Source organism: Populus alba, chromosome 1 (assembly GCF_005239225.2).
Source record: "Populus alba chromosome 1, ASM523922v2, whole genome shotgun sequence".
NCBI classification, from domain to species: domain Eukaryota; kingdom Viridiplantae; phylum Streptophyta; class Magnoliopsida; order Malpighiales; family Salicaceae; genus Populus; species Populus alba.
This window is the reverse complement of record NC_133284.1, coordinates 12,438,041-12,452,229: the sequence shown is the minus strand read 5'-3', so window position 1 is coordinate 12,452,229 and position 14,189 is coordinate 12,438,041. Positions and strand designations below refer to the sequence as shown.

At 33.7% G+C, this 14,189-nt stretch overlaps 1 protein-coding gene across 1 annotated transcript; it reads left to right on the top strand.

Moving 5' to 3' along the window:
• The first annotated feature begins 7,326 nt into the window (after positions 1-7,326).
• Positions 7,327-14,076, top strand: LOC118039202 (phosphomevalonate kinase, peroxisomal). Its single transcript, XM_035045825.2, has 10 exons — positions 7,327-7,486; positions 7,856-8,006; positions 8,184-8,281; positions 8,519-8,628; positions 8,723-8,775; positions 9,117-9,485; positions 10,438-10,542; positions 11,114-11,341; positions 12,505-12,627; positions 13,611-14,076. Exons 1-10 carry the CDS (start codon positions 7,479-7,481, stop codon positions 13,875-13,877), a joined length of 1,512 nt encoding a protein of 503 aa, XP_034901716.1. The 5' UTR covers positions 7,327-7,478; the 3' UTR covers positions 13,878-14,076.
• Positions 14,077-14,189: the final 113 nt, after the last annotated feature.

The following is a 14,189-nucleotide window of genomic DNA, read 5'->3' as shown; positions in this document are numbered from 1 at the left end:
TTATATATTTGTATAACTCTAAACATTACCTTGTGTTTTAAGAGATAAAAGGGTCATCTTTGGAAGTTTGGATAGTATGGTGTAATTTAATTGATTAAAATTAAAATTTATTTTTTTAAAATTATTAATTTGAGTACCATAAATTTTAAAATTATTAGAGATTTTATTTTATTATTAATTTTTAAAATTAATTGAAATATGTATAAATTAATCCAGATATCAATAATTAAAAAAAAACCTCATCCTTTGTTTTTACTTTTTCTAAAAACAAAGTGGACAACCTACGTATTTATCTCGTAACTCAATTGACATAGTCTAACCCAAGGTTACAGGCTTGCTTTAGACCCACATCACTGTGTTTTTATTTTTATTTTTTCTGTCTTAATAAGTCAGGCTATGATAGCTCACTCATGCTCTCAAGTCAAGGCTCTGTTTTTATTGACCTCTTGGATTTTTTTTGTTTTATTTAATATTAATTTTTTTCTTTTTTAGTATTATATTGATTATAAAATAAATCTATATTTTTTTTATCATATAATAAAATACAAAAAATTAATTTAACCAAACAAAATTCTTAATTTAAATCATGAGTTTAGCGGTTAATTAGGGTTAATTTATCAATTTTATTTATTTATTTTGAACTTGCCTAAACAATAAAATTATAATAATAAATTTTTTTATATGATTTAATTAAAAATTTGAGTTAATCGAAGATTTATATAAGTTTTTTAAGTTTGAATTTTTATACTATTTAATGATAATATCAAAAGAAATTGTACAACCTAAATATTATTTATTTGTGTTCAAAGTCTCTTTTTGATAGTCACAGTGTAGCAGAGGAAAAAAAACTAGATTTGTTCTTAAAAAAAAAAAGAAGAATTCATAAGCAAATATCATTTTCTATATTTTTTTGTTGCATAAGGACCTCCCGAGGGAATAATTTGTTCTCCCGCTTGTCCGCACGATCTCTCCAGACCTTTCCTCGTAGTTTTAATACCTGACCTAATAGTTGGCATAGTTTAATATCCGAGTTTTGAAATTTTAATCGAGTTATCAGATTAATTAAATTAATTTTTTTAAAAAAGATTAAAATATTTTTATTTTAATAAAAAAAATAAAAGTCAATATATCTATAATCAGATCTTATCAATTTTTTTTTTTTTAGTTTTTTTTTTAATCTGGCTTGATTCTAGCCCTTAATTAACCGAGTCCCGGATCGACTTGCCGGACTGAATTTCAAAACTATAACTTTCCCGCTTTTTCTATAAAGAACAAGAAGTGAAAACAGTTTTTATTTTATTCCCTTCCAAGTAGTAATTGTTTTTTCTAAAACTTGTTAGTGCAAGGGTGATGGCTCGTGGCTAGTGGTTTTAACTATGTAATTATTATTTTTTTATTTTAAAAATATTTTTTATTTTATTATATATTTTAAAATTATTTTAATACTAAAAATATTTTTTAAAAAATAAAAAATATTATTTTAATATATTTTTTAAAAAACAATATTTTCATCACATCACGTGGTTAAAAAAGCTGTAAACACACTCCTATAACATGAGAACATGTATAGAGAGGCGGATCAATTGGGTATCTCCTTACCACTTCAACTCGAAGTGCTTACACATACATAACAACTAGTTCACTTTCAATTCAACGAAGTAATTTTCCTAATAACTTCCCTCGAGTAGCTCCGTTGACGATCCTTCTCCGACGTTGTTTCACGCCTTCCTTCCTCTGCAAGTAGTTTGCATCTCTTCTCATTGCTTAATTTCTTCCCACAAAACACATAGCTCTCCTCCAACATTTAAAGTCACTGATTAATTTACCTAATTTAATCGATATTGATATTTAAAAACAACAAAAAAAAACATGAAAGATACAAAATAAGATAAAAAGATCAAAACACAAAGTGAAAAAGAGGCACAAAGTAAAAAAATGAAGGGAACAAGATAAAAACAAATTACTTGAGAACCAAGCAACTGGAAAAAAGAGACAAAATTATTTTGTCAATAAACAGTGAAAAAAATCTCAGAAATAGGAGGGAGACTTAATTATATAGAACACAGAAAAGAGAGAGAGAGAGAAGCTAAAAACACAAACTTGTGACATTCTCTCCCCCCACACATCCAATTTTTTATCTGCTTTCTTTCCCCACTGCCAAACACATCTTCCACTAGATGATTGTTGATCTCCCCTCAATATCCAAGACCATTTTTTACCACCATAAACAATCTCCTCTCTTCATCTCACTGTAGAAGAACCACACAAAAGCCCCAACTCCTCTCTCTGATCATTTCAAAAACAAAACAGACCCATCAACCTCCTCTCATTTTTTTTCCACCATCATCAACTACTGGTTTCATCGTTCTCAGCCACTGTCAACCACCAACACCACCGGCCACGCATAACTCATCTTCCTACTCGCAGTACGTAGTGGCCCCATGAACGGCCAGCTCCTCTTCTTCAACCGAAATCAACCTCTCTTCTTTTTTCAACCCCGTAAACAATGACCTATCCATTCTTCTATATTTTTGGACAAACACCAGCACCCAAACCCCACACCAATAGTAACTGATAGCCACCGGCCATCAATAACCCAGCAGCTAACCCGCCACCAGCACTGGCCATCCACACCGACAACAACAGCATTTCCTTCAACCCGAAACACCCACGACAGCGTTGGCTTCCTCGTTCCACTCCAGCCAACACCAGTAGCTCCAGTTGATCATCTACTCTACCCCATATGGTGACAGTAGTAGCTGGAGCTTGTAGAGAGAAGAACTAGTGAGGAGGAAAAATCACAGTAGAGAGAGAAAGAAGCAGAGATTTCAGCTCAGTCAATCTCCCTTCTCCGACGAGCATGAGGAAATCACAGATAAGATGTTGCTTAACTGCCTTTCTTCTCCATGCAGCAGCATTGAGGAAGACTAATTGATCCTCCCATATGAGGAGGATCCAACAGAAGGGCATATATTTCACCATCGAGAATGAAATTTGCAACTCCAGTTGCGAAGTGCCAAAGGACATTGCCACCATCCAGCACATATTTAATTAACTTTTTAAAACTCCATCTGCACCTTATAGACTGTGTTTAATTTTTTGTTGTTTTCTGGCTCATTTTCATGCTTAATTGGGGTTTAGTTCCTTTAAAATATGTGATAATCCAGCTTAGAACAATTTTGCGTTTTCATTCAAATCTTGCCATTTGCATGTAATAGACCTGCTCATTTTTTTTCCTGCAATATGACTGCTTGCTTAGTACTGGCATCCTTCTTCTTCATGCTGCACAATTAGGTCACTTTCACATTTTCTTTTGAAAAATTCATTTTTGCTCACTTTTTTATTTTTTTTTCACGAGGATCACATTAGTTGTGACGATTGTTTTACCCTACGTTTGAGTTAGCTTTGTATTTTCTGCTAGTTTTACATTTCAAGAAACAAGCACGATTGTCCTCCATTACTTTGTTTGCTCTTTTTAAAAAAGAAATTAGTGATAAAAATAGGCTGTTTATACAAGAACATGCTTAGAGTCTGTTTGGTATTGTGGTAGCTGTTGTGGTTGTGGTTTAAAAAAAGTTGTTTTATAAAAAGTACTTTTAGTTGAGGTTGGTTTGAAAAAATAGGTGTTTGGTTAAAACTGTGGTTAAAATTGAAGTTGAAGAAAAAGCAGTTTAATGTGTTTGGTTAAAAATGCTTTTAAAATTGAGGTTATAAAATAATTTTAAAATATATATTAATATTAATGATTTTAAATTTAAATATTGTAGAATTAATTACTCCTATTACATCATGAAATAAAAAATACTTTATAAAAAATATTTTTTATTATTCCATTAAACTATTTATAATTTCATTACATATAAAATTCATCCGATAAGAACTACAGTTTTTATAATTTTTTGAGCGTAGATAAAATATTATCAGGTATAAAATTGATATTACAGTGCGATAAATTCACTTTATACTAATGTTTTTTTTCTAAATGTTAAAAAAATTAACACTTAAAAAAAAAGAATTTCACGTGAACAATGCAATTTTTGCACTGTTTACATGCTCCACTGTTCAGTGAACAGTGGAGTGCATGATACACTGTTCAGTGAACAGTGTATCATGGTTGGATTTCCCGAAAGCAGCATTTTCTGCTTTTCATTTTCCTGCGTTTCTCACGCGATTTGGATGTGGGACCATGTACAGGAAGCAGCGTTTTTTAGTTAACCAAACACTTGCTTCTTGTGTTTTTGAAAAAACGCAACTTCTAACGCATAGCCAAACGGGCTCTTAGTCAATAGCAAACAACGTTTGTTATACGCTGCAGCGGCTGCGTTTCGCTTGAAACGCAGCAGCGAAACGCAGCTCCTGCATGTTTGGTTACCAAAAAAACGGGATTGCAACGCAGCAACGATCGAAGCAGCTTGGGGTTGCTTTTGTTGCAACTGTGTTACAACACAGTAAACAATGGCGCGCCTTGCAGCAGAGGGATAATCAGCCCTTCCCCTTCCCCTTCCCCTTCCCCTTCTCCTTCTTCTTCTTCAAAGCAGCTTGGGGCTGCTTTTGTTGCAACTGTGTTACAACACAGTAACAATGGCGCGCCTTGCAGCAGAGGGATAATCAGCCCTTCCCCTTCTCCTTCTCCTTCTTCTTCTTCAAAGCAGCTTGGGGCTGCTTTTGTTGCAACTGCGTTACAACACAGTAACAATGGCGCGCCTTGCAGCAGAGAAATAACCAGCCCTTCCCCTTCCCCTTCCTCTTCTCCTTCTTCTTCTCCTTCTCCTTCTCCTTCGCCTTCTTCTCCTTCTCCTTCCCCTTCTTCTTCTTCTTCTTCTGCACCATGTCTCCACTGTTCTGCAACGTGAACAGTGGAGCACAGCTCCCTCGCCACCGCCCAGGGCCGCCGCCCCTTCTCCTTCTCCTTCTTGTTCTGCAGTTCTCCATGTCTCCACTGTTCAGCTACGTGAACAGTGGAGGTCAGCTCCATTGTTAATGGGCCGGACCCGAACCTAAATGTATCGAACCGGTTCCGACCCAAACCTAAATGCATTGAATTGAATGTGACTCAGTAAAATAAAAAAATTAAAATTTTTTTTTTCTTAATATTGTGTTTATTTGAAAAACTAATGTTTAACATAATTTAATGACACCAAGTCATAACATTTGAAGAAGATCGTATGATGGCATAGCATTTGTAGAATTTGATTGCAATCTAAATTTTATTCCTGATGATATTTTATCTTATATTGTTGCACGCTCAGGAAACAATGAAAACTGTAGTTCTTATTAAATAGATTTTATACATGATGAAATTAACCATAGTTTAATCTGACAATAAAAATATTTTATATAAAATATTGTTTATTTCATGATGTAATAGCAGTAGTTAAATCGTTAATATTTCAATTAAAAATCATCAATATTAATATATGTCTTTTTTAATTATTTTATAACCTTAATTTGAAAAATATTTTTTAACTAAACACATTAAATTATTTTTTGTTCAACCTCAATTTCGACCACAATTTTAACCAAACATATATTTTTTCAAAACCAATCTTAATTAAAAGTACTTTTTTATAAAATAATTTTTTTAAAACTATAACCACAACCGTTAAAACAATACCAAACAAACTTAAAAGCTGAGGCAGCGTTTATGTTTTTTTTAAGCACATTAATAATGATGTTTGGTTACCTATTAATTGTAGGCTTATCTGAGGCAGAACCTCAATTATAACAAAAGCAGTTTTTTACTGCTTTTTGCAAGTTCAACCACAAATTAAACTTTCTGCCTACAGAGAGTGAATTATTCACTTTTGTGAACTAAACAATGTAGAGTAAGGTGTTGTTGGCTTTGGTAATGGATACTTTTTTTTTAATTTCTAAAATATTTTTATTAACCATGTTATTTAAGAAAAAATAAAAGTCTAATTTTCACTACGTACTTCTCAGAGATTGAGGCAGTGAATAAATAAAATACTGCATTATTGGGTTACGATCGATTGTTTGTAAAAGGTTTTTCATTTTATTTTAAAAAAATTCTATGAAATATAAAATAAAAAAACATGTTTATTAATTGGGAATGGAAATTATTTTTTCAATTCTTAATTGTTTTAAAAAAATTCAAGAGCACTAAAATAGTTTTTTTTTTTAAGAATTCTTTGCTATAAAAAATAAAATTCATGTTTGGAAGTACTATATTTTTCATTTTATTTTATTTATTTAATAAATATATTTAACATATATATTTTAGTTATTTTATAACCTTAATTTAAAAAATATTTTTAACAAAACACATTAAATTATTTTTTGTTTAACCTTAATTTCAATTATAATTTTAATCAAATATAATAAATACCAAATCAAACTTAATTAAAAATATTTTTTATAAAATAATTTATTTCAAATTACATCTATAAAAACTATTAAAAAAATCAAAGCCCACGATCCACAAACAACAGCTTCCTTCAACAAATAAAAGTCAACCCTATTAGTTTCGTAAATTCTACTGTCACATAATTTAACTTAACTAAGAAGGTGTTCAAAGTTCAAACCTTCACCTGAAAAGTAAAAGGGTGGTTAAAGTCAAGAAACTATTGCACAAAAAAATAATTTGTGGAGAGGTCCATAGTCAACACTAGCTGAATTCTATGAGAGGAGGCGGCCCATTAACTTTTCTAGTAGAAAAGAAGGGGAAAAAAAAACTAAAATACTCCAAAACTGTTTTTCAAAAAAAAAAATTATTTTTATATTTTTTAGATTGATATAAAAATTATTTTCTAATAAATAAAAAATATTATTTTATTTTATTTTATTGTTTTCATTGTTTTGAGTAACCATATTATTAAATTGATGTATTCAAGGAAATTTAATAATTTTTTTTAATTCTAACTTCAAAAATTTAATTTTAAAAATAAGAAAGACAACAAACATCATTAAACATTAGACTACCCTTAATGTTATCCTAGGAGATCTCAACTTTCATACTAAATTAATTTATTACTACTAAGTTATGAAAATCAATTAATTTGTCTTGATATTTTCTCAATTAAAAATCTTTCTAATTAGATATTACTCAATCACACACGGCCAAACTAACGTTGGGACCACAAGTAATTGGATGGGGATTAAACCGGGTAAGATATAATTAGATAAGAAAATTGTTTGAAGAGGGACTCGATTGATAATGAGGTGATAGTTTGAGGTCATATTTAAATCCTTTCCGCAGTTATATAAACTGTACAGAGTCCAGACAAAGCGGGTACGTGGCCCTGTAAAAAAGAGTTCTTGACGTCAAAACCAACGAAAGAGCCAACTGCCAAAGTGCGTGCTGGTCGTCGTCCTACACAGTGGAAGTTGAATCTCCATATCTCCTTCCATTTCAGTTGCGTTGCCTCTCTCCCTCTCCCTCTCCCTCTCCCTGGTTCACAGCATTTTACATTTAACTGCACCTGAATCAGATTGCAAACTTCAAAGAAGCTAGCTTTGCTATGGCTGTGTAAGTTCGATTCTCCGTGCTTCAAATATTATTATCCTTCCCCTTTACTTCAATGACAGGTTCTCCTTTGTATAACCACAAAAAAAAAAAAAAAAACAACCACCCATGTTTTTATTCTCCTTTTACTACTGAAAGAGTTCGAATCGACAGTGCTTAAACATTGATATTATTACTATGATAGAAGAACACACTAAGTAGCGAAGTATGATTTCTCTTACCTTTGTTCCTGGTTCAACCCGGTAGATAGAGGCTCATTACGTTGTATAAATTTATTTTTCTGTGGTTGTTTGTTGTTTTAAGCTAATTCTTGATCTGGGTTTTTTGTTAATTTTTCTTATGAGATTGGTGTTGTTGATGTTAATACAACAGAGTTGCTTCTGCTCCTGGTAAGGTTTTGATGACTGGGGGTTACCTCATACTGGAGAGACCTAATGCAGGGGTTGTTTTAAGCACAAATGCTCGTTTCTATGCTATTGTTAAACCTCTTTATGATGAAATCAAGCCTGATAGCGGGGCCTCGGTGAGTCTGAGTCTTTCACCTCTTACCCTCTTTTAATGTTCTTTTGCTCGTGCTTGTGAGATTATACTATTGAAGTCTCCAACCTTGAAAATGGAATCTGTCTCTGCTTTTTTCAAAAGTAGTGTCATCACAGCGTTGGAGTGCTTTTTGAATTTTTTTCTGTTTGATGCATGTCAGGCTTGGACCGATGTTAAATTAACATCTCCCCAACTCTCCAGAGAAAGCATCTATAAATTGTCACTGAAGAATTTAATGCTTCAATGTGTCTCTTCAAGGCAAGTTCTTTTGTGGACTGTTCTATGTGTTTGTGTTTTACTGTCATTTGAGATCTCTGACAGTCCTTGTATCGATTCATTTCAACTGTACCTGCATATATTTGATTATTCATACTCAGCACTAAACATGGTTAAACGGTTATCTAGAAGATATCCCTAGGCAAGATGAGCCAAAGTGCAGTTTTTTTAGGCAAATATAGGTTGAATGAATAGTGTGGTGTTGGTACTGTATTTCAGTGATTCGAGGAATCCTTTTGTGGAGCAAGCGGTGCAATATGCCGTAGCAGCTGCACATGTTACATTTGACAAAGATAAGAAGGATGCCTTGAACAAGATACTATTGCAAGGTAACGTTTGATGCTTGTGTTTTTTTATCCTTTATGCCACAATTGACCATTAGAACTTCAATTAACTAATGTTTTTACTGGGCTAGTGATGCAGGTCTTCATATCATGGTTTTAGGTTGCAATGACTTCTATTCATACAGAAATCAGGTATTTACCCTAGCTTTGCTTTTTCCAGCCATTGTGTCATTTACACAGATATAATTCTGGTAGAGCATTTATATTTTGCTCATGTGCTCCTCCATAACTTTTACCGCTCTTTTGTTTCATCCTCTCTTCTAAACAGTTGTTCTTTGACCATGATACACCATAACTATCATTTAGACTGGATGTTAACACATTCAATTTGCTTTTGCATTCTAATACATATGGTTCAAGTGTTTCATTCTCGAGAATGAGTTTCTTGTCTAAAATAAAGGATGGTGGTTCAAATATTTCACTCCATGTTTTCTATTATAATATTTTGTTGATGTGGTTACACTTTTTCAAAGATTGAAGCACGTGGACTCCCTTTGACACCAGAGGCATTGGCAGCTCTTCCTCCTTTCACATCAATTAGCTTCAATGCAGAAGAAAATGGACAAAATTGCAAGCCTGAAGTTGCAAAAACTGGATTGGGTTCATCTGCAGCAATGACCACTGCTGTGGTTGCTGCTTTGCTTCATTATCTTGGAGTGGTTGATCTTTCATCCTTGTCTAAAGATGAGGGACCTGTAGATGTTGATATGGTGCATATTATTGCCCAAACTGCTCACTGTATTGCACAAGGGAAAGTTGGAAGTGGTTTTGATGTCAGTTCTGCAGTTTATGGCAGTCACCGATATGTTCGCTTTTCACCGGATATTCTTTCTTCCGCTCAGGTCCCTCTCCCTCCCTCCTCCCTCCCTCTCTATCTGTGCTTCTGATGATTGGTTTCATGGTATCATTTGAGAGATAACCATATGATTGCATGATCATTCTCTTACTGAATTTGAAACTCATATAAAGAGATTAAAATTTTGTCCGCAGGCAATTGGTAGAGGTGAATACTGTTGATTTGTTGTTTGCTTTCTTTAATATGTATTTACTGTCAATCCCATCTTGGGTTTGAGGTTTGTATGGCTTCTTCAGGAATTGACGTGTAATGTAATTGCCTAAAGTTGAGCAAAGGCCCTTCGTCTAGCACCCTCCCTTTTTCTGTATTTATGCATATCCATATCACCGTTAAGGTGTGAAGAGTTTTTATGATATATATTTATATCAAAAACTGGTAAGTACACAAGTATTTTGGATGCCAGGCAGACTTGATGTAAAAAATCTTTTCAGTGATTAAGCATAGCTGTTTTCTGCATGATTTATTTTCCGTTCTTCCTAAATTTTCCTGAATCTGGTCTATATGATATCTAGACTTGGGTTTCCAGACCTTGTAATAGATTGAAATAATAAAACCTTGGATATCAAAAAAAAAAAAAAAAATCCCTCATCTTGTTTTAGATTTTAGCACAAATAATTTCCTGTGCATTTCTCGAGGCAAGGTTAAAGGGGCTTGAATAAATGACAAAGTTTACAGTTCTCAAAAGGATATGTGAAAGCAGCACACCTTCAGGTTGCAATAATTGAACTATGTTTGCAAGTGTCTCATCATTATGCAGATCTCTACCAATGTTTGGAAAGATAAAATTAATAAACATGCATGCTATTGTGGATAAAGATGTTATTTGTTCCTGAAAAATGTATCCCTGGCTTTCAGAACAATGATATGCAAAAGTTTGAGAGAGTTATGCAACTTTCACTTGAGTTCATTCCCTTAAAACTCCATGTAAAATGTTGCAGGATGCAGTGAAAGAAATACCGTTACAGGAAGTTATGGCTTCCATCCTGAAGGGAAAGTGGGACCATGAGAGGACCAAGTTTTCTTTGCCCCCATTGATGAACCTCGTGAGCATCCTGTCTTATACCATTGATGATTTCTTGTATTTTTATGAACTGTAGTTATGCTTTTGTTGACAAATATGTAGCTGTCTTATCATACGTTATATAGATATGTGGTGAAAGCCTTATTTCAACTCTAGTTTTAAGAGTCTACAATAAAAAAAGAAAAAAGAAAAACTCTCATTAAATCTCACTTTTCCAGAAACATGCCTCCTTCTGTCTGCTTTTGAACATTTTTTATGTGCTCTGACGAGATTGCTAAGTATAATGAATTTGTCCTCACGTCATCCTGTATTATTGATATTGATGTAAAGCTTGCTCTTTGGTTTATTACACAATAGATGTGAAGATTCTATGAGAATAGTAATGATTAAAGGCATGTATTAACAAACCAAAGGAGCCAATCAAAAGAAACTTTGGTTTTTATTTTCAACAAATATAGGATGAAAAGGGGGCAATTTTCATCACAATTTCCATTTCCTTTTCAAACAACAATTTTGTGGTTTCTTTAGGATTTTCACTTTTTGCAGATACCTTGGTAGCTGTTTTCTGACAATAATTATGCTGCTATCCTAAGTTATTAGGAGAACCCGGGACTGGAGGATCATCCACGCCATCAATGGTAGGTGCTGTGAAAAGGTGGCAGAAATCTGATCCTACAAAGGCCGGAGAAACATGGAGAAAGTTGTCAGAGGCAAATTCAGCACTTGAAATCCAGCTCAATATTTTAAGCAAGCTTGCAGAAGAAAATTGGAATGCTTACAAATGTGTAATAGACATTTGCAGCAAGCAAAGGCCAGAGAAGGTATTTATTGTACTTGTTTTTGTTGTATATAAAATAAAAGCACTAATAAAACCCTGGCAACTTTCTATTGATTTTCTGGGCTTTTATGAATTTATGAAAATTGATTCTGTCTGGAATTGTGAGATATCCTTGTAGATTGTGTTATTTGTGAAATAGAAATGAGTGAAATTTTTTGATTTTCTACTTTTATTTGATTTGTATCATTCATGTAGAGATTCCTTTCCTCAAGGAAGGTCATCTACTATTGTTATCCTCAAGTCATTTGTAGGAACTCTATGAAAGACAGGTAATGGAAATCGATGGGTTTCCTATGTTCTGAAACTTGCCTTTGTTAATTTTGTCCTGATAAATATTCATTTTCAATTCAATAAAGCCTTAAATGAGTCATTGTTACATTGCCAACACCTCAATTATGAATAAACAGAACAGGAAATCTGGTTTCCAAGCTTTGGATATGGTGTTAGAGGGGGTTGTTTCTGTGGGGCACTGATTTATCATGTATTTGAATCTTACTTGTCAATAAACAAATAGATAAATATAGAGTGGGAGTTTGAATTCTTTTGGGGTCTCCTAAGGAGGTCCTTGTCTTCTACTCTTCTTCCTTATTTCTTGGTTGTTGAAGTCTAGGGAAGTGACTTTCTGCTGGACAATAATTTAATATCTGGTAATCAGTAGTGCTGTTCTTTTCCATTATCACAGTTGACATGTCATCATATACTTCTCTTCTGGTGTTGCTCTGTACTTTCCTATCAATCTTAGCTTATTCCACATTCTCCTCTGAAGACCATTAGTATCTTTGGCTAAATAGGAGGAGGAAACTAACTAACAATGCACTATAATAGGGTTGTTTCAGTTTTTCACGAAATGGGTTTAACTATTCTCGAAAGAAATGTGTTGTATCTAAAACACAACTGATCTAATGACAAAGGGAGGCATGAATAAAACAGTTCTATGCTTTTTTTTGTATCATGTCTAGTTACATTAGTTTCATATTGTTTATGGAGAACCATGTGTAAGCAGCCAATTTCTTCATTTACGATGTCGAGTTTTATTTATCCTGTTTTCTTTGACCTTTATTGTTTGGTACTCCTTCTGTACCGTGTGAGATAGTTTTTGCCCACCTAGAGTTGATTTTGATATAATGTCATGAATTGCCTGAACAGTGGATAGAGCAAGCCACTGAACCAGGCCAAGAAGTAGTTTTCAAAGCATTATTAGGAGCAAGAAGCACCATGTTTGAGATCAGAAATCATATGCGCCAGATGGGTGAGGCTGCAGGTGTCCCGGTAGGTTTGTTTCTCTTAATTTGAGGACTGTCTCTTTTTCCTGAGTTATAACTTTCCCAATTTCCAAGTGAAATGCTTATGGATATGACAGGACTTGGACAATAATTTTGTTACTATAAAAAACATCAATATTTACTAATTTAAATACCAACTAGCTGTAGTAACTTCACCAGCATACTCATGTTACTAGCAACTGAACCACCAATGTATTCCTCTCCTTTGGTTACTCTCCTGAAATGTTGATTTACCCCCCCCCCTGCTATGCCATGTAATGGTTTGAGTTTAGATGGCTTCTGCATGTGTCATGATGAATGTTTGATCCAAGAGTTCTCAACACTTATTATAGTTGGGCAAAATGATATTAGTAATAATCATTATGCTGTCTTATCAATATCACACTCAAATATGCATTCCAACGCATCTACTTTTACTCTATAGAGGATTTCTTGGGTTAGCTTTCCTAGCTTCTCTAGTAGTTCATTATCCATTCCCTGCACTGGATGCCTTGTGCCAGCATCCACGTGCTATTCTTGAACTGAAGAAGAGGGCACATTTTTGTGCCCTGAAAAGTGAAAACATTTTGAAGCTGCAGAATGGCTATTGAAGAAAGCTATTTATAAACGTTAAATAGAATTAGATATGGTGAAAGAAAATTGTACTCATAAGATCCTATGCGTTATAAGCGAGTCAGATTTTAATATCAAGTGCATAGACAACTTCCTTTGCTACCAAATACAGCTGTCCACAAAGTTTGCATGCAACTTCTGGCTGGGAAATTCTTGTTCCTATAGGAAAACATTAATAAACAGCAACTTCATAAATCTGTTGTGAAACGCAAACAGAAGATGTTGTGCGCTTGTGCTGGGTTCTCATCTTGCTTCTATAATAGAACCAAATATTATTTTAATTAGATTCTTTAGTTTTCAGCTTTTTTTTTTTTTCTGTATATTCAATAATCTCTTTTAAACTTTCTAAATTTGCAGATAGAACCTGAATCACAGACTCAACTTTTGGATGCTACTATGGGCATGGAAGGAGTTTTGTTGGCTGGAGTTCCTGGAGCAGGAGGCTTTGATGCAGTCTTTGCCATTACGTTAGGGGACTCTGGCAGCGATGTTACCAAAGCTTGGAGCTCGCTCAATGTTCTGGCCTTGTTGGTCAGAGAAGACCCTCATGGTGTTTCTCTAGAAACTGGAGATCCCAGAACCAAGGAAATCACATCAGCTGTTTCCGCAGTTCAAATTGAGTGAGCGATATTGGTGACAAGTTAGGTCTATCATCTTAATGGTAGCAAATTTGATTTAGAAAGATTTGCTTTAGACGTTGTGAACTTGTTCAGTTTGAGAATGGTTAAAAATGAAAGAAACTGATGAGCAACATCAAAGTAAACAGTATCACTTGCATTGCCTTCCTCCAATAATATACGATAGAGTGGCATTTGTTTTCTCCGTTTTCACCTGTTGGCTTACTGATATAGAAAGATTTCATTTGTTTACTGAAATTTGACATGTCTTCTACTTCTGAACAGGTGTATTCATTAATAAAAATTTTCGCGGCCTTTT

Bases quoted from the DNA above. Each gene is read 5' to 3' on its own strand.
- LOC118039202 (XM_035045825.2), top strand. The intron at 9,486-10,437 runs GTCCCTCTCCCT...AAAATGTTGCAG, and splicing joins ATATTCTTTCTTCCGCTCAG to GATGCAGTGAAAGAAATACC. The intron at 12,628-13,610 runs GTAGGTTTGTTT...CTAAATTTGCAG, and splicing joins GTGAGGCTGCAGGTGTCCCG to ATAGAACCTGAATCACAGAC.